Consider the following 19,563-nt stretch of genomic DNA (forward strand, 5'->3'; position numbering starts at 1 on the left):
TACGGTCATGTGACTCTAGGAGCGCGAATTTAGAAAATACAGTTTAAGGATTAGCTATCCGTGGATCTGGATTTTTCAATTCTTTGAAAGGATTGATAAGGAAGATTATTATAAATTACAAATATTAGGATACTTCGTATGTTTTTTATTTGACTCAATCAATATGCACTCCAAAATGCACTCATGTGACATGATGTTATAAAAGTATTTCATCATTTTTAAGATCTATATTAAATACAATGTGTATTTATTATAATAGTTATTTCATTAATGATAACGAAAACCACAACATCCTTTCAGCGAATAACATTGCAGGCTTCTGTGTACCGTTTTAAAAGTGCACTCAGCCCCCCCCCCCCCTTACGTAACGACAAAACACTCGCTCTTTTTCCTGTAACTTTCACAAAGATCGTAAAAAATTACTTATGGCACTTCTTTAAATGTGACTCGTAAAAAATGTAAAGCTTCTTACTTGTTTATCACAGTCAGCGGCTGGCTTTTTTATGCAAGTGAAATCGCACATTGAAGTGCCTTTTATTTAATTCTTATGTCAGATAATAATATAAATAAACCATATGTTAATTAAATTATAATGTTGCTTCCTTGAATATAATATTATTGGATAAACATTGAAATTATAATAAATAACTCTTTCAAGAATAAATTCTCATATAAAATTAAAGTTCAACTTATCGTGAAAATTAGTAACTGAAAGTCCCCGGATGACAAAAGATTATAATGCTGATAAGCGGATTGATCGCACTGCCTAACTATTACGTATCAATGTTTTCCTTGTAGCTAGCTTTTTTTACTCACATAATATTTTCTTATATAATAAGACTGCATGCTGATAACAATTATGCACATAATTATATTCATGATTAATTTTTGATTATAAAATTAGAATTCTCTATGTTATGTAAATAAAGACAGCTAAGATAAGCAACATTATTTCATCAAAAATGCTGTTAATTTTCAACTTCACTTTACATCATCCTATATCATTATTTGTAATATTTACTTAAAGCTATTCGATAAGTTCTTTTAAAGCATCATATAAGTGTACTTTTTATTTGTTTGCCACAAAGAAAAAGTCGGAACATTGACCATCACATCTCTGAATAAATTAGACTTATAAATTAACAATCAGCCAAATATGCCACATGTCGATCTTTCTTTATACGCTAACTTTAAAGTGACTAATTTCTTCATATAGAGGATAAAAAATACCCGCATATTTTTTACACGTACGTGTAAAACGTAAAACTACTCTTAAAGTATAGGTACCAGTTACATCATGAAATCATCTCTTTTTTTAAATAAAAAAAATCTCCCATTTCAAAAGAATGTACAAGAGGAAAAATGTTACTGATTTGTTGCTGATACAGAAATATACGTGGCACATTGCGAGTATGCAAAAAATGAATCGCCTGAGTACGCATATGGGAATTCCGATTCGATCTCCATGTACGTATTTACATCAATATGGTATACATGCAGTAAGGCATTCATTGCACTATTTCCATTTCCGATTTAAAAAAATCGAAAACTTAACAAACCATATGTCCCAGCACACACGTCACTTATCTACTCATATACCACTATCCTCAAGCAAAAATATTGCATCTTCTTGCGATATTCCAATTAAATCCAGATCATAGCATTGCCCAACACAGCTATTAATTCCCTCGCCTACACCGTCGTCACCGTAGGCGGCAAATTCTTGCAACACGACCTCCTAGCCACATGTGCCGCGAGTTTATCCTTCCTGCTGAACCTCCGCGAACAATTGGTGCATTCGAATGGCTTCTCACCGGAGTGAAGACGACGATGTCTCGCGAGATTCGACGCGTGAGCGAAGCGCCGGGGGCAGAGGTCACAGGGGTAGGGTCGTTCGCCAGTGTGACGTCTTCGGTGCTTGTTGTGGTCCCCAAGGTGATTGAAGGATTTTCCGCAGAAACTGCAGATCGCTCGGGGTTTTGGCAACGTGTCGCTGCTGATGCTTCTACTGGCGATTGTGCGGTTGTCCAGTGGTGGAATCATGGGGGTGATGTGCTCGGGGTGATGGGGTTGGTTCGAGGGTGGCGAGTGACCGATTGGTGGAATGGGCTTTCTGTAAGAGGCATTGAAATTGGTTAATTGGATTATGAATACTATCGCATGCGATTTTATCGAAATTAACAATTTTAAATTAATGTCGATCGCGCAAATGTATGCTAGTACGTTAGTAGTGAATTACTGGGTGTGGTGATCGCTCCACAAGGATAATGTACATGATTCTAGATAAAGATTTGTGCTGATCAATCATTGGCACATTTTACAAGATTTTGATATATTATTGTCAACATTTGCGTGATTTTCTTCCTAATCATAAAATTGCGGATCGTAAGCGTATTCTTGACAGACTATAAAGTATAATAATCGTGACTAAGCTATTCTCATGCATCAGGCAAAGCTTGCAACAGTCATTTCTAAGTTTCTAAGCATAATCTAAGATTTTTTTTATCTACCAGTTTCTAGAAACCAGCGATGATACTTTTCGCGTTAAAATGATTTATGTTTTCTGCTTGAATGTCAACAATCGTGCGCGATTCGCGAAAAAAAAAACATGACTGCAAGCGCAGTAATTTAACCACCAGTGCGTAATGCATTTACGGCCAGTAAAAAGCTTCGCCATAATAACGTAAAGCATTAATAAGCGTAAATTACTCCATAATTAGGGCTTCTTAAATTACAAAAACCAACGACAACAAAGCACATAAAACTCACCTGTTCGCTTTCAAAACGGTGTAGTTCGAAGCTTCCACAGCCTCAACATGTCCGATGTAGGGTTGCCTATGGACCTTCGTAACGACTGCTTCCGGACCCTTGGAAAAGTCCAGCAAACACTCCACAGCGTCAGCACTGCTCATTATGATGTCTGCACCCTTCAACGCGGCAAAATTCAACGCCCTGTCCTTGTCGTACATCTCAAGCCAAAAAGTTCACTGCACTCGATCGATCAATCACACACGCGAATATTCCGCCACGCGTTACTTCCTCGTCGCCGCAAAAATCAGCATAACGAGCGGCGATAATTCAATCAGAAGCGTATGTCTTGACGTTTTCCGCGAAAAGCCGCAAAAAAGATGCGAATTCGGTGGTGCGCGACCGGTTCCCCGCGTGGCGATGACGACCGCGCGCTACGCTGCAAAAACTTATAATACTATACTCCCGCGCGCGTCAAAAAGGATCTCGGAAGTGCCGTTCGATCATTATCGCATCGTCGCCAGAGTGGTGTACACACACGCCGAGAGAGATAGAGGTATACCTATATACGCTCAGAGTTTCGAGTGGCCTGCGGAGAGCAGACGACGTCAAACATCCAGTGGTGGGGATGGAGTTAGGGAATACCCCGCGTTCGGGGCTTCCCCGCAAGCAAAACAGCGCGCGAGCTTATTTCTTTCTTGTTGCGGCTCTTTCTCTCCTGTTTCTATATATACATATATACGTGCGGTATTATGCATATCGGTATACACGTATGTGTACTATTGGATTTTGTTTATTTCGTTGACGATTGGGTTAGCGGCCCCAGAATTTCCCATGCTGTGCTGGTGCGTGACGCGGCCGATGAATAAATGGGGAACTTGGGCTTTTTGTCAGCCAGAGATCGCAGATGACGGCGGAACTGGTATCTTTTTTGTTTGTTTGTTTGCAGATGCGAGTTTGATCGCTGATTGGCGAGTGACTAGTATTGCGTGGGCGGGGGATCTCGGCGCGTACTGGGGTTTGCGATAAGTGTTATAGGTTTGATTAGCTACAGAAGCTTCGATGATTAGAGATGGGGGAAGTCCAATAGCTAATTTCGCCTTTTTTTTCGTTGGCAATTTTGCTCGACGCTTTTGTAGGTTTTCGTTTATTTTATTGATTTTCGTTTATACTGTAGGATATTGCAGGACGGGAAAACCAGTTGACGCGATTTTTCTTTTTTCTTATACTTGGGGATAAAACGTGGATGTTTTCCTGATCATTTTGTCTTTTCACTTTTTATTTATAATTGGGGAAAGATATAGATAGGCCATGGCAACCGCACGGACTTGTAAAATGAGGAAAATCCGTAGCTTTATCTTAAGCGTATGTATATAGAGGAAGTGAGTTGATTTTTAACAGACAATAAAAAATGACTAAATTCATTTTTGTTTCACTGTAAAATTTTTTTTTTTATGCTGACACTTTACGATTCTGCTTATAATAAAAAATATGTAAAAAATGACGCATCCTCACTTATTGCTGAGATGGAAGTAAAAAACTCGAACGCACGAGTAAAAATTATAAAACTACTTTATTCTTATACTTACATGAATATGATGTTTAAAATAGAACTCATGATGTCGCCCATTACCACTTAAATTACGCGATGCAAATTATCTTAAAACTATACGCAATTAATCAACTTTACAAGTTTCTGCTTATAAATTACGGAATATCTTAAACTAAGTACTTAAAAATTATGTCGTTGATCACAAAAACGTTAAAGGCAAACTCGTAGAGGTGTGTATCATTCATACTGCATACCATGCGCGTTCGTAGAGGGAAATCAGTTTAGCATTCAACGTCATTATAGCATTGGTATCAAAATATTTATTAGAAATTAAATCTTTAAAATTTCTTAAACTTTTTAAAGAATTTTGGATTGACATTTAAGACTTGTTTATTTTTTATAAAAGTGTTAATAATTTTATTATAAAATAATAAATATATTTCAATGTTTGAAACATTTTTTAAATTCTATATTCATTTACAGAATTATCAAAAGTATAAAAAATCGTATTTTGTTGCTATAACGAATAAATGGAAATTAAGAAATCTGCATTCAAAGTTCGTTCATCTGCTTATGTAATTCTTGTGGACTCAAGCCTTCTGGATCAGAGTTTTATTTGTATTTTTTTTGTATGCCTGTCAAAATAAAAAAAGATGTAAAAGTTATCTTATAATCACGCTGATTGCTTAAAGGTTATCACACATAATCAACTTTTGGTTATTCACATATACCCAAACAAATAATTAAGTCCTCAACAAAAAAAAAAAAATGATTGCTAAGATATGCTTGAGTATTCTAACTTAAAATTACGACGTCCATAATGTTTTCATCAACACACTCGTAAGCAAACGCGGCACAATTTTTTCATAATTCATGAAAGTTCAGATCGCAAAGCTGACATTGCTGACGTGTAAAAGCGATTCCTATTCTTATATCACAGTATAAATCACGATTTTAACATTGACTTTTAAAACGTGATTTTCAATAATTTAAATTGTTATACTTGCTTTGACATGGTGTCAAATAATATCAAAAAAGTTTTTGTTCGAGTGAACGATTTACTTGATTCATCCGTTCTTAAAACAAGCAAAAACATAAAAGTTGCTGAAAATTTCAATTCATCTTTTTTCAACGAAGATCTTTCACTGTAAATACTTAAGCTCGAAATAAATATACGATACCTTGATCTAAACTATACATAACAATAGCTGTGTTCAGCCTTTCTAGGTTTATGGTTAGATCATAAACAAATATTTGTACATTATCAGTACAAAATCCTCATCATTTTTTTCTTATAAAATAATACAAAAAGCTGCTATCAATTCTAGCATCACACGCGTTTTTAATACTCAAAACCGGTGAATCAGAGGTAGACGCGAAAACTACTTTCATATCGCAATACTGAGCATAAATACTAATAATTAACTAGAGTGAAAGTGCTAAGTACATACATCTTGATTTTAAATTCTCACGAAGTTCCGCATCTGTTCAAATCGATCTTGCATCATGGATTTAAATCGATCGATACACCGATCCACGATTAAAGAAAATCCCAAAAACGAAATCCACCTTCAAACGCTATATCAACAACACTCCTCCCCCTCGTGTCTACCTCCTTCACATCTCCACAAAAAAAAACTCCCAAAAAGCACTCGACAATTCACTCAAAAAGCGAAAACAAGGCCATTGACGAGTAGCAGACTCGCAGCGATCATCGCGGGGCTTCCCATGAGAGCAAAGCCCGTTGAACTGGCGGCGCGCAACTCGCTCAGTATCAGCGGCAGCCAATTTGCGATCGATGACCGGACCTTCTCGTCGACGTGGTTGATCTCGTTCTCACTTGGGTCGGCTACGGTGTTCTTGTTTCGGCTACTCGTCGACTTTGTAGGATAGGACATCGGGTTGGGCTTGTAATTGTTGCACCGGGGAAAACCTTGTGGCACTGGGGCAAAGTCCTCGTGTTCGCCGATTTTGAAGACCAGAGACATGCCTACCTCCGAGTGGAACTCGATGTGGCAGTGGAAGAGCCAGTAGCCTGTTGAGGAAATCGATTGTTTGGATGTGGGAACGTGGTAAAAATTGTTCATCTTTTTTTCATACTATAACATCTATCATCATAGGTAAAATCTGAATTTAGCAAAATTATTTGCTCAATACACTTGGCTTGTGTGTAAAAACAAAATTAAAAGTCTTTTCCGTTTTATATTCACCTTACAAAAATATGAAGAGAAATCAAGTCTGGAGTGGTATATTTATCTATATTATTTTATATGCCCGATCTTTATCATATATTTACTTATGTATTTTCCTCATTAGATCTCAACAGACGAGGAAACTTATTCCAGAAATGTAAGTAGAGGAAAGCCATAAATAAAGTCCATTGTTGGCGTACAATTAAAAAATAAAATAAAATAAAATCCTGATATTCGCACAATATTTGAAGCAGAACAAAACACTACTCACAATTAGACTCAAGACGATGTAAACTAATCAATTACAATAAAGGTCGATTCGAAACTTTTCGAAGCTTACGCAGCCGAGTAAAAAAATAACAGTGGATAAAGCAGCATCTTACCTGGATTATCAGCGACGAATCTGATGACGGTGTAACCACCGTCGGGCACCGTGACCGTGTCTTTAATTGGGGCTCGATCGAGCTTCCTCTGAATCCGACCTTCGCGATCGGCTCTCCTCACGTCCTCGAGCGTCACGTTCTTCGCTAGTCGCTCCATCGCGACCACGCGAAAATCGTGTCCGTGAAGGTGAAACGGATGGTTAGCGTCGTAAGGCAGACCTGCGTGACAACAGCGCGTACATGTATAGTCGACGTTTTGCATGATATCGTTTTTTCTCTCTGTCTCTCTCGTGGCTTAGCACACATTCGGTTCGTCGAACCCGAGATTTTCCTCCGACGCGCGAATATTAGAGAGAAGGTTCTTCTCTGTGCCATTGTTGGAAAATCGCGTATGTACAATATCTGCTTACGGTCGCGTGAGAGAGATTAATCGATGTATGCGTAATTCTATTTTTAATGAGACGAGCGTCTATTTTCTGAAACCCGATGAAGCCACGCTGAATTTTAATTAGCGAAGTGTACACTGTGATTAGTGGTTATTGGTATTTTTATTGCTGTTTTTTTTTACGGGCTCGTGTGCGGATTGAAAATTCAAACGTGTATGGATGTGCGATATCGAGATCGAGATCGGTACATGAATCTTTTTCATTTTAATTGGTGTGATACTCCTTGAGGGAGTGATTAGGTATATAGGAAGCAGACAATCACGTGGGCACGTGCAAGTCTAATAAAGATTAATTGCCAATATTTGCAGATTGCTGCATATCATTATATGTATGGAGCCTCGTGTAACAGTATATATTTTATACGAATGGAGGAAACCATTACAAATAATTATGAGTAAATTATACTATACGAGTATCACAACTAATTTTCTTTAATACGACCAAAATCAATGATTACGTGTGTGTACCGGGTGACACATTTCTTTATTATATAGCACCGCAACGAAGAATCGAGAGAAATTATATTAATCGACCGCGGATAAATACATTATTGCATAATTAAAAGCGAATAAATAATACCAAACCTCTTGTACAATGAAAAAATCCGGCTCCCAGCGAATCGGAAAAGCCGACATGCAAACAACCCACACATCACACGACACGTGAAAGTAATACTACACAAGAGAGGAAAATCGGCGGAAAAAGCGTCGTCTCTCTCTCTCTCTTTTTCCGAGGCCTCGCATGTGTATACATAAAACAATGCGCTCGAGCAGCACGTGCTTCTTGTGTAACGGAACGCGCGGTGATTTATCGGAGCAATTATGCGTACGCGCCATCCCATATAATTTTTCTCATCTCTACACCACTACATGTTCTCCCTCTCGTCTAGCGCAGTGATAAACCGCTCGAGGACAATACTCACATACACACATGAATATGCATACAGATACGAGCCGTCAGAATTAAGAACACCTCGTTTCATCAGCGTCAGTTTACTTTCTCGCGAAATTCACACCTTATCTTTAGCGAAGCACATCGTGCCAAAATCGCACACACGATGAATCTCTGGAAATTTCGAGCATACCTTCGTCGACGAGAACCAGTTCCACGACGCTGTTGAGCTTCACCTGCAGCACATGAGGACAAGTGCAATAGTCGGTTTCGCAACCCTCGACGGTGCTCGCGTTGCAAAACGCGCTCGAGTCAATTAGCTCCGTCTGTGACATCAGGGGGAACGACGGCATCTTCATCGATATGTGATTCAACTGCGGCGTGCCCACCTTCTGCCTCACTGTAAAAATGTTAAATTATACACAGTAAATAAGTGCAGCTCTTTAAAAACTGCTTAGAGCCGCCGCGAGCGTGTGATTTTTATGTGTTACGCGACGCGGCTTGTGTGTGTCTATACGCGTGAAAGATTGTTGGGAAAGGTCTTGGAGAACACGTCATCGCGCGACACGTGGTTGAGCCGCTATTGCGGGTCAAGTGGATTCGAGCGTTTGTTTTAATCAGTTGGTTGGAAAGAATAAGATGAGGTTGGTGAGGAAGAGGAAAAAGTATATGGATGCAGTGTGAAGTTTTTTTTTTTTTGTTTGTAAGTATGAAACGGTTGCTATTACGTCAGAATTTTAACCGAGCCGATTCATACATTTTCATAGTTGAGGGAACTAATGAAAATGAATGGTTTATGCTATTGTAAATATTTCAAAGAGATGAGTAATATTATAGGGAAGGCAAAAAGACTTGGAATACTCTTACCTTGGTGGAAGCCGTAAAGATCCTTGCGATGGAAATCGGCGTTGTCTTTGGCGTAAAAGTCGTAAGAAATGTAGAATTGGTGGTCTGGCTCCCTTGTGTTGGCTGCGTCGTTTTTATCCAGAGCTTCGAGATTCGGAATGCTCAGAATCTCTTTCGTCTCCGTTCCTTTGTTCAAAGCGTTGATTTGCTGTAAAATTTCATGCAAAATGATTCCATTGAATGGCGTTATTAAATACGAATTGATCTAGACAACATTTCTATTCCAATTATGCAAAAACTGAAAGCTCGATCGCAGACACGGTTATGACGATTTGATTTGAATAATTCATAGCAATTTTTCTGTCGTGAACAGTTTTCAAGAATCGTAAAATATACCATGTTCGTTGCTTCCATAGGCGGTAGGTCGTAGGCAACGTCTTCCTCGGGATCCTCGTCCGGCGCACCTTCGTACCGCAAAATAGCTACCTGATAAGCTTTGGTAAAGGCGGGACCACAGTCGAGCAGACCCCTGAACCTGATCCAATAGTTGCTGACATTCTGATTCGTTTCGACGATGAAGTCGAACCTCTCACCGGCGTAAGTCACCAGAGACTTGGCTGAAAATTAAAATTTTTTTTTTTTAATTAATCGAACAATAATATTAAAGCAAGTATATTACAAGAGCGTATCGCTTACCTTCGACCGGTTCCAAATCTCTACCGTCCGAGCTGACGACCCAGATTGTGTGGTTATCAACCGAGACCTCGATGGGGCAGTTCAGGAATTCAGCGTTCATAATTCGAAAACGATGCTTAGCATTCTGCGAAAATTAGAATAAACAAGTCTTTACACGCGCGTGACGATATCGCTTTAACCTATTGGACGAGTCATGTGCTTCCACTTATGAAAATATGCGCGTAGAAAGTTACGTTCGAGCTATCATAATAGGCGCCACTGAGTAGCGCTCTAAGGTCGAAATTTCATCATTGCAACTTGATAGTGGCTTTTACGTCAATACAAACGGTTTACGGAATATATTTTATAGCCGCGCTTAACGAAAATTACTCTTGGAATTAGCAGTGTAAAGATAATTTTGATTTTTAATTTGAAAGATAGCACGCACAATACGCGATTTTTTTCGGTGAAAATCGAAGAGAACAATAAGCTCTTCTCTGACATTACACAAGCGTACGATTTTAAAAATATTAACCGACCCATCGTATGCGAAAAGGAATTCGATGAAGAAAACAGGACCATAAACATAAGCTTCCGAAAATACTTGCGGATCACCATCGATCATCGATTATTGCGTACACACACATGCCATAAACACGACTCCGAAAGACAAACACGTCCGGAACCTGCCGATCGGGCGTCGGCGAACATTCTCTTTTTACATATACACATACATACACGTGCAGTACTCGACGTGCGTCACACGCGCAAGTGTCGAAAAAAAGGCGAAAAAATTTCGAATCTGCCGCGTTGTACTTACGAAAATATTCGCGCGTGTAATTGGAGGTTGCATAATTCAGTGAAAGAGATGACTGGCGAGTGATCGGGAGCAAGTTGCACAACGAGCGACTCGAGATGAGCCCGAGAAGGTCGCATAGTTTCGGGAATCGCGGTACTCTTCAATCTTCATTCATCTATAGCGAACATAATTCTTTCGTTCTATCGCATACACCGAATCATCTCGTCCACATCCGCGTCCGATTCCGCGAACATTCCGTTCACTTCTCGAAAAGAAAAACAAGCGAGTCTCTCTTCCGGGTATCCGCTTGGCAAAACAAAGCCGCAAAAAACCAGCCTAATAATCGTGCGTAGATCCTTTACCGGTTTGACGTCGAAGACAGCAGTGGGCATGACACCGGCTACGCCGTCGCGCTCCGGCAAATCGGTGAATCTTCCGAGACCGTTGATGAGGAGATTCGGCGGTTTGTTGTCGCCGCTGCCGTGGTAGTGGGCCAGAAATTTGTCCAGACCCATCTCGTGGTCCCAGTCGGAGATGACCATGTAGTGCTCGTCGTAGTCGTACAGGTTCCGAAGCTGATCGCGCTTGGGCTGACGACGAACTATCATAGGGCCGAACATCCCGTCGCCTCGTTGGAAGCCTGAAAGGTTGATTGATATGGAAAAAAAAAACATTAAATAGCAGATAATATTATGGTTTTGATAAAAAAAAAAATATTGAGATACAGGGCACGTTTCTTTTCTACGAATTCATATCTGTTGGATCGTAGACAGAAAGAGCGAGAACGAGGAAAACAAACGAAATGCATACAAATTAAAAGAAGCGCAGATAGACATGAATCAGAAGGAGAATTCCGTTTATGTATATCCAGCGTGACATTTACTTTTTGTCATGCGTGATTTCGACTGTATTATATAGTCGGATTCGTTATCTTTATAGTCGTATCACGCGCCTTTTACTGCAACAACATTTTGTAATCGATGCAACGGTAAAGTTCGTCTGGAAATTATTAATACACCTGCGATATATTACCCTTTCGTATACGTAACTCAATCTGCGTAGCGTTGATGACGAACAAAAAATATTTGATCGTTCGCGTAAAAATAATCTCGACGCTTTATCGCGCTTATTACGGCGCGCATCAAAGACTGCGTGAGATAAGAAAGCTTCCTTTATGTGAAAACTATCTGCACAGGGAATCGAGCTTGCATTCGGAGCTTAAAGTGCTTATCTGCTTAGTTTCATTGTTGTTCTTCTTCGAAAAGGCTCTACCAGAATCAAGTTTTTATATGTGAATTAAAACAAAACAAAAAAAAAACAATCAATCCACGACCTCGATAAGCTTTCCACTCCGCCACTTATCCTCATTTCCCTAAACAGCGAGAGCACGCATCCGGTAAATAAACCTCCAATGCCAGAGGCGTCTAAATTTAAATCAAAACAAAGGAGCTGTCAAGCTGTTCATTTTTTTTACAACTTACCCACGTGCGAGTGCCAGAAGTGCGTTCCCGGAGTCTCGGCGACGAAAGTGTAGCGAAAGGTATCCCCCGGAAGGATGGGACACTGGCTGACCATAGGTGTACCGTCCATGTAAGGGCTGGCACGCATGTGCTGGCCGTGCCAGTGCACCGTTGTGCTGTCGGCGTGCATCATGTTCGTTACGTCGACCACCACGGTATCGCCCTCGCAGACCTGTAACGATGGAAGGAAAGAAGTTTTTTTTATTTATTGTAAGCTCTGATATAAATATTGATTGCGAGGAACTCGTCAACTCTAGTGAGATAGGAGGAATGTTGTAAAATTTCCTATCACTATTATTCTATAATGATTAGAGAAACCGAGTCATTCTCCAAACATTACGATGGAAATTTGCCCGTAAGTGAAGTTCGATATATTCCTGGTGGAGGCGCGCGTGTGTACGGGTTATTTAAATGTGGATTGATTGAAAAATTCAAATAGCAGGTCTCTCGAAGCACGTGAGCTACAATGTATCGATGGACGGAAGAAAAAAAGAACGGCATCTCGCGATGAAACGATTTCATCTCGGAACACACATGTGGCTCAACATATAATGATTTATCGATGATCCATGCATATTCAAGTCTAAAACCGCACAGCGAGTTGCAGCTCGATGGAAAATCCATTAGTGCAATCGTAAGAATCGTTTTCCAATTTTATTGAAAAATCAAAAAGTTTATGCCTTCGGCTAACTAGAGTCGTTAAATCCCGACTTATCGCTCGAGCAAAATAGTTATTGGCTCATTAGAAACACAAATATATGCGCGTCGGCGTGCACAGACATATAGTATGTGTCAGAAAAACTGGTGAAAAAGATGCGATTCTCGGAGAATATAAACCGATGCCGTAACGAGGCACTGCATTTATTTCACGCGTCACTCCCTTTTCCTATTATTACCGGCTCTGTAAGACTATGCTATCGATGCTCGGGTAATTATTAACCATCGTCGTGTGACAGTGTATTTTATCGTGGCTGACAAAGACAAAGAATTTTTTATCGAAATCTCGTTATCCAAGATTCTTTGTACTATTGATACAATTCGAAGAGACGTGAAAAAAGCATAAGTAATGCAACGGTTGAGAATTAAACGGAACCGTTGCAGTAATTGCATCTGACGTATATGCGCGATTATTCGATCGAATCATCAAAGAACGCTGCAATATCATTTTCATAAAAACCGCGTAAAACTTAACGCCCATTAAATACAATAAATTACACATCTTTATCGGAACGACTCACGCCAACTTCATTCAAACCCATCTGCAGCTCATAAATTTCCAAATCGATTCCCGCTACACTTCTCTATTGCATCACATACGCACACTGTATTATACAAAATCATATCGAATTCAATTCTCGCCTTCAAGTCTCGCGCCTTTTCCGCCTGCATATCCTTCCTATACTCCGGCAATCGTAATATCATAATCGCTTCGGCACGCGTGGATACAAGAATTATGCGTTTAATCGAGAATCGCGTGCACCCATTGCGAGAAGGATACGGAGGCACGTGAACGATTCCGGAACCTTGTGAATCGAGGAACGTCGAAGGACGACTCGTTCGAATGAACACGAGTCTGAGAGCTGAAGAGCTTGATTCTTATTAGTGATGATCGTGAGATGCTAAACTGACAGTGGGGTTCTAAAATACTATTTTGGGGATGCTGCGAGTTCTGATTGATGCAGGATGAACAGGTGCTGAATTTATGGTAAATTTAAAGAATCTGTAAGACAACGCGAAACTCGATCAACATCAGGAGAGTAACTCGATTAATCGGCGACCATTCAAAACTAGGCATCGAATTTTCAAAAGGAGTATCTTGTATCATCGTGTGTGATCTGGATTGCATAGACCACAAAAATGGTAAAAAAAGCAAAACTATTTTAAATGTTACGAAATCCTAGACGTCGAGACAGAATAAAAGATCGAGTCGTCATTCGAGCATGTGTAGAGAGAAAAAAAATAGCAGTAGTACGCGTATAATTTAATGCAGAGAATCGAAGTCACGTGCCGCGACTGTTCTGCGAAACACACAGCGGTAGAGGCTCGATCTGTCACGAGTGATGTAGGTGCAGTATCTGCCGCAACAGATGCAGATTTTTTCACTATGTATACCGATACAGCGTTGGGATGATGTTTTTGAAATTCTCAAAGCGGAATGTCTACTTTCTGGAGTTTTGATGAGGCTATACGGTTGTTTTTTTTGGACACCGACGAGAAGAGAATAAAGGATGATGAATCTACAAAAATTTTGCGATAAAAATTATTGATAATACTATGTTACGGATGCGCATACACTTTATTCTCCCAGTCAATTATAGGTCTATCGAGTTTCCAGAGAGATATATCATTACGCAGATATGCCAAGAGTCGAGCAAAATCAAGATCTGCATCCGTATCTGAAACAATTCTCATAAGAGAGACTCCCATCAGAATCATGCAAACATGCAGCGCGACAAAAAAGTATACTCGCCTTGTTTACGCTATGAAAGTATACACGCGAGTAGCAGACAGCTCTCATAGACCTTGTCCGCTTGCAATAAAAACTCGCTTCCATATACACCGGCATAACAATGCGCATAAAAGCCATTTGATTAAGTAATCAGACTTCTTTAACGTTTTTCAGGCGTATAACTCCTTATTATCAAATCCTTTACACCTGATTCAAAAGTCATCCGCAAAATCTCTCCGCGAAAGGCCTTCGGAAGGTCGTGAGCCTTGCCATTTACCGCAGCAGCCGGCGTTTTACGGTTCTAAGTCTGACCTTGTCTCTCTCAGCTCTTTCTCTTCCAACTATATGCTCGCGCATTATTATCGCGCATCTTCGCGAATAACCGGCGGCTGTATTATAATAAGGAAACGGTTTTTTGCTTCCGTTTTCCGCAAAATTGACGCCGGTCGAGATTTTTTTCAACCGGCTTTTGTTCCTCCCGACGAGCTTTATATTGTTACGTATTTTATTATCTCAGAAAGCCAGTTTCTTTTTACGCGCGCCCGCGTTCCGCGGATGGACTCACGTAACGCGTTGCTGCAGTAGTTGAAATGCGGATTCGATATGGTTTTTTGAAGCGCGGAGGAGGTATGGACGAGTTTTAACTTTTAAATTTCCCGCCGCACGCGTGAGAGGTCGTTATATTACAGGAGATTAAGAGAGAAAAATCAACGAGTCGGCACATTAGACGATGATGAGGATGATTATTGAATAAGCACACGCGCGCGTTTCGCTATTGAGATTTCGATCGTGGATTGTATATCGTGATTATATCGGGTGTGTGCGCAAGTTTACATCGATTGTGCGATAACAGCGCTGAATGTAGATTTTATAAAGCGTGACCGTTTATACTTATAGTAAAATCTTGCGAGATTATTGTGTGTACATTGACACAGGTGCTGATGTTTCAAATATTAGCATGCCAGCGATTTCTAAAAATCTCGAGCTATTCGTAACAAAGTATATAAAACTATTGTGTTTTTTTTTCATTTAAAAATATTATTCCGGATCAATGTGAGAATGATAATTGCAAGGCGTTCCAGTTTTTAATCCTATATGCACTGCGTTTTGCTTCTCGTACATAGATTTGAGCAGCGGACTGTCATAGAATATGAATAGAAAACTCCGCGTTTCACCGTGACGTTACATAACTCGACGTAATGCACACCTCTGTATGGGGAAACGAAATTCGCAAACTTCTAGAAGTTCAAGATTTCGCTACACGCTAACGTTTCTTTAAAAAATTCTAAACTGAACAGAGCGAAGATAAATCATCAGTATAAGCATCAATACCCCAAGTGCATAATTCTTTCAACGCCGCAATAAATTTCAAGGAATAATTCAACATTGCAAAATTAAAAAAAAATTCTCACCTCGACGGAGGGTCCGGGCATCTGTCGATTAACAACGACAAGTGGTCTGTGCACACCATCGGCCGGTATGCAATGAGGTCTGAAGCAATCGGTGCGATTGTAGGGACAGTCGTAGCAGGCTTTGCTCATCGCGTAGTACTGCTCGATGTGGAAGCTGTAGTGGCATTCCATAGGCGGCTCGTCGTCCTTGCAGGCGCGACGACAGGGGTGTCGACTCCAATCCACGAGATCGGCATTTTCCTCGTTCTCCGCGTCGTCCAGCCAGAATGGCTCACTGTGGTACGGTGTTACCACGTTCTCTGTCGGATGGATCGTTTTTATTTTTTATCAGAATTAATTATTGCTTTTCAATTGATAATCTTAAATTTGATTGATAATTATAGCTTTCTTCGATATTTCGTTAAAAGTACTCACCGGAATGACAGCACTCTAAGGCCACCTGCAGCAGCACGAAAATCAACACTTTTCCGCCCATCGTGCAGTGTTTCTCTGCAACACAGAAGAAAAGAGAAAAATTTCACTCGAATGTCTTTCGCACTCGATGTCTCCGGCGTCACTCAAAAATATAAGGCACACAGCAGTTCTAGTTCGCGAAGAACTTTGACTGAAAAGTGTATAAGCGATGCAAACATCAGCCGGCTTATCTCTGATTAAAATTATAACCCGAGCTATACGTCGTCGAATCGCGTTTTTCAACACTTGACTGCTTCGCGCTTTAAAACTATGTTTTTTTTTTCGATTCAAGCACATCGAAAAAAATCAAAATATTCACCTCTCGACTTAAACTGTACAACTCGCCGCGTCTCTCTCTCTCTCTCTATACATACATATATAAATACACTACTCGCTTAAGTATATCTTCGCGATGCTCGCGCGATCGCGGCTATCTACAAAGTAAACGCGTCGCATACACCACTGTCGACTACTGGACCGTCTCTCCGCCCGTGTACATGTATTATACGGCCCCACGCGCTATCCTATAAGCACACCTGGCTATATAGCAGTCTGCTCCTTCGGAAAACGCACGTACGCACGCATCGGCTCCGGATGAAAAGAGAGAGACAGAGAGAGCGAGTTCGCGCGCGTCACTGCTCCCCAGTATGCGGTTTCTATATATATCCGATCTTACAAGTGTTGTATAAAATGTATGGCGGGTATACAGTTCGAGGAAAGGGTAAGGAAAACCGGGGATTCCCCGACAGGCTATTAGTCGGGTGGTAGTTTTGTGCGCGGCAAAACTCCGATGCGTTTTTTTGCGCTTTCGATGCTGACGCGATGATCGAGGGGCTAAATATGTACTTTCCAACAGTGTTGCGGGAATTAGACGTCTTTGTTTAACGGTTTTTCCGCGAGTTGGGATATCGTGTAATTGATTGATTGATCTCGCTGGAAATGAGTCGAATGTTGGTTTTTTGCTACACAAACGTTCCGATTTTGTATCTTATAGGATGATGAAAATTTTAAAAATATGAAATCGCGTGACGGTATCCATTCGAATTCCAGTATAGGGGCCTTTTAAAATACGCGCAAAAAGAATTCGGGTTACAACTGAACAGTATATGTCAGTTGGAAAATTAATAATCACGTTCCTAATCCTCGATTCGGCGCAAAGCAATAGGAACATAGGATTTTCCCGACTGTCACGTGCATCTGTCTGAAGTTTATCATCTATAAACGCGGCATAATGTATGCAGTTGTAAAAATTAATAATACAGTATTTTTCCAGTTATTTTGTTATACACGCTTATAGGTACACGATATCCTCTACTCAAAACGAAAACTCTTCGTTCCGCAGCCCGGTCACGTAGTTTCTCGAACTTTTTAATTTGATATAGAAGCCCGCGAAATAAGGCGCGCATCTCCGGACCTTGAAATGCACAAAAGTGTGTCAATACCGAGTTTATAAAGATCGGAAGATACTCAATTTCATTGTAAAACGCACCGCCTTTCCTTCTTTCGTTTCGAAAAGAAAATACACACACACGACTGGCCATAAAGATCTCGTTGCGGCATCAACTGCTCTGGCATTGCACCGTCGTTACTTTATCATTGCGAAACCCTTATATACATCCTATCTTTATAATTCCATACAATATAACGAGTGAAAAAAAAACACGAGAAATGCCTGTATACGACTAATAAGCTCTGGAAAAAATTTTCGATTGTGACATCACTAATTACTTTATAAGCACACGAATCGCGATAAAATTTTGCGACCGTAGCGAAAAAAAATTAAGACACTCTATAATAGCCAACTGTGCTACGATAATCACAATTCGCTGGCGCATGTACATCGAAACAATTGCGCTATGGGCTCAAGGTTCATCAGCGAGAGAGAGAGAGAGAGAGAGAGCCGTCGTCGTGAAATTAGTCGCGTCGTTTAAGGAGGATGCGCGCGTCGTGATGGATAATTGCATTTACGAAATACGAAAAACGCGAGGCCACACTCGCCCCTGACCAGTTTACTCGTCGTTATAGGTGCAGCAGCGAGTGTTGCGGATACATAGGTGCGATGGACTGAGAATTTTTTTTTCGTTGAGGAATTTTTGAATCGTTAATTTTTATGTAGCTTTGAATACGTTGATGGAGTTTAAGTGTTAGAACACGTGGTTGACAGTATGGAAGTTTTCAGACGCGTTTCTGTATTAGATGATTGACTAAAGTGGTGCAATGTTTGTAACGTTGTCTTCGTCATGTCTGATGATAAATTTATGTACATTTTTTATTACGGTCTACTTGTCAATCTCTGATGCGATACGCGCGTTTTGTTTTCCGCGATTTGCGTTTGGAATATATTACGAAATATTAAGATTTTTATTGTGGATATGAAATTTTTTACATACCGCGGTGTGATTTACCGAAAAATACAAACTCGATGATTCGATTTAAAAATCAATATCTCTTATCTTTGTTAGCTAACACATCATTAAGTTTTATTTATTTAAGGACGAGTCGTGTAATGATGCGCGTCATGACGAAACGAGTATTAGAAAATAGGCGAAAATTTTAATTAAATGATTAGCATCTGTAAACTTGAATATTCGAATTAAATAAGTATATATAAAATCGAGGTGCTTACTTCGAAACGAAAATTAAAAGTAATACGAGAGAAGCGAGTAACTTACATACTTATGGGTTCTTCAACGCGCGATTAATTCATAACCACTGTTAAAAATAATCCAAGCTCTCGCCTATTTATATCAAAATAACTAAAGCGTATCTATCTAATGTATCTGAATCCGTAGAAGCTCAAACAAAGTTTCGGAATTTCAATTGTTCTCCATCTCCTATCGAAATTACACAGCTGCTCGAACAGATATTTTCAGAAAGCAGTAGTTATAATAATTCAATATTTACACTTCCCCGTCGTATTTTTCCAACGATTTTCCCAGACAATCTCTTTCCTTGCACGTATAAAAAAAAAAATTACCTTCGATTGTCGCAAAAAAATTATTCCAGCCTCGAAAGTAGACTCGCGAACAGCTTTTTTTACATAATCGCGGTGCACTTTTTCGGCGCCGAGCGCGAAATTTTTCGCAATCGTTACGCGGTGTGACGCCGATCTCGCTCGAGCACTTGTGTCAAACTCGCGACTTCGGGATCCTGAGCAAGTGACACTTATCTTGACGGTGATTTGATTATTCGCCAGC

General features: G+C 40.1%; 2 protein-coding genes across 3 annotated transcripts; both read right to left on the minus strand.

Moving 5' to 3' along the window:
- Positions 1–124: 124 nt before the first annotated feature.
- Positions 125–3,307, minus strand: LOC103315729 (zinc finger protein 771). The gene is made up of 2 exons (XM_008206068.4): positions 2,770–3,307; positions 125–2,113 (listed from the first exon to the last, which is right to left on the minus strand). Exons 1-2 carry the CDS (start codon positions 2,967–2,969, stop codon positions 1,693–1,695), a joined length of 621 nt encoding a protein of 206 aa, XP_008204290.1. The 5' UTR covers positions 2,970–3,307; the 3' UTR covers positions 125–1,692.
- Positions 3,308–4,302: 995 nt separating this feature from the next.
- Positions 4,303–19,497, minus strand: LOC100121373 (L-ascorbate oxidase). 2 transcript variants are annotated; one of them, XM_016983143.3, is made up of 11 exons: positions 19,344–19,497; positions 16,328–16,402; positions 15,914–16,212; positions 12,014–12,224; positions 10,895–11,172; positions 9,755–9,878; positions 9,455–9,675; positions 9,080–9,266; positions 8,406–8,612; positions 6,876–7,094; positions 4,303–6,335 (listed from the first exon to the last, which is right to left on the minus strand). In XM_016983143.3, the coding sequence occupies exons 2-11, from the start codon at positions 16,386–16,388 to the stop codon at positions 5,965–5,967; spliced, it is 2,178 nt and encodes a 725-aa protein (XP_016838632.1). In that variant the 5' UTR covers positions 16,389–16,402; positions 19,344–19,497; the 3' UTR covers positions 4,303–5,964. The 2 variants fall into 2 exon arrangements, with proteins under 2 accessions (XP_016838632.1, XP_008204291.1); XM_008206069.4 differs by lacking the exon at positions 19,344–19,497 and adding an exon at positions 16,686–16,975.
- Positions 19,498–19,563: the final 66 nt, after the last annotated feature.

The sequence above is a fragment of the Nasonia vitripennis genome, chromosome 2, assembly GCF_009193385.2.
Source record: "Nasonia vitripennis strain AsymCx chromosome 2, Nvit_psr_1.1, whole genome shotgun sequence".
Taxonomy (NCBI): domain Eukaryota; kingdom Metazoa; phylum Arthropoda; class Insecta; order Hymenoptera; family Pteromalidae; genus Nasonia; species Nasonia vitripennis.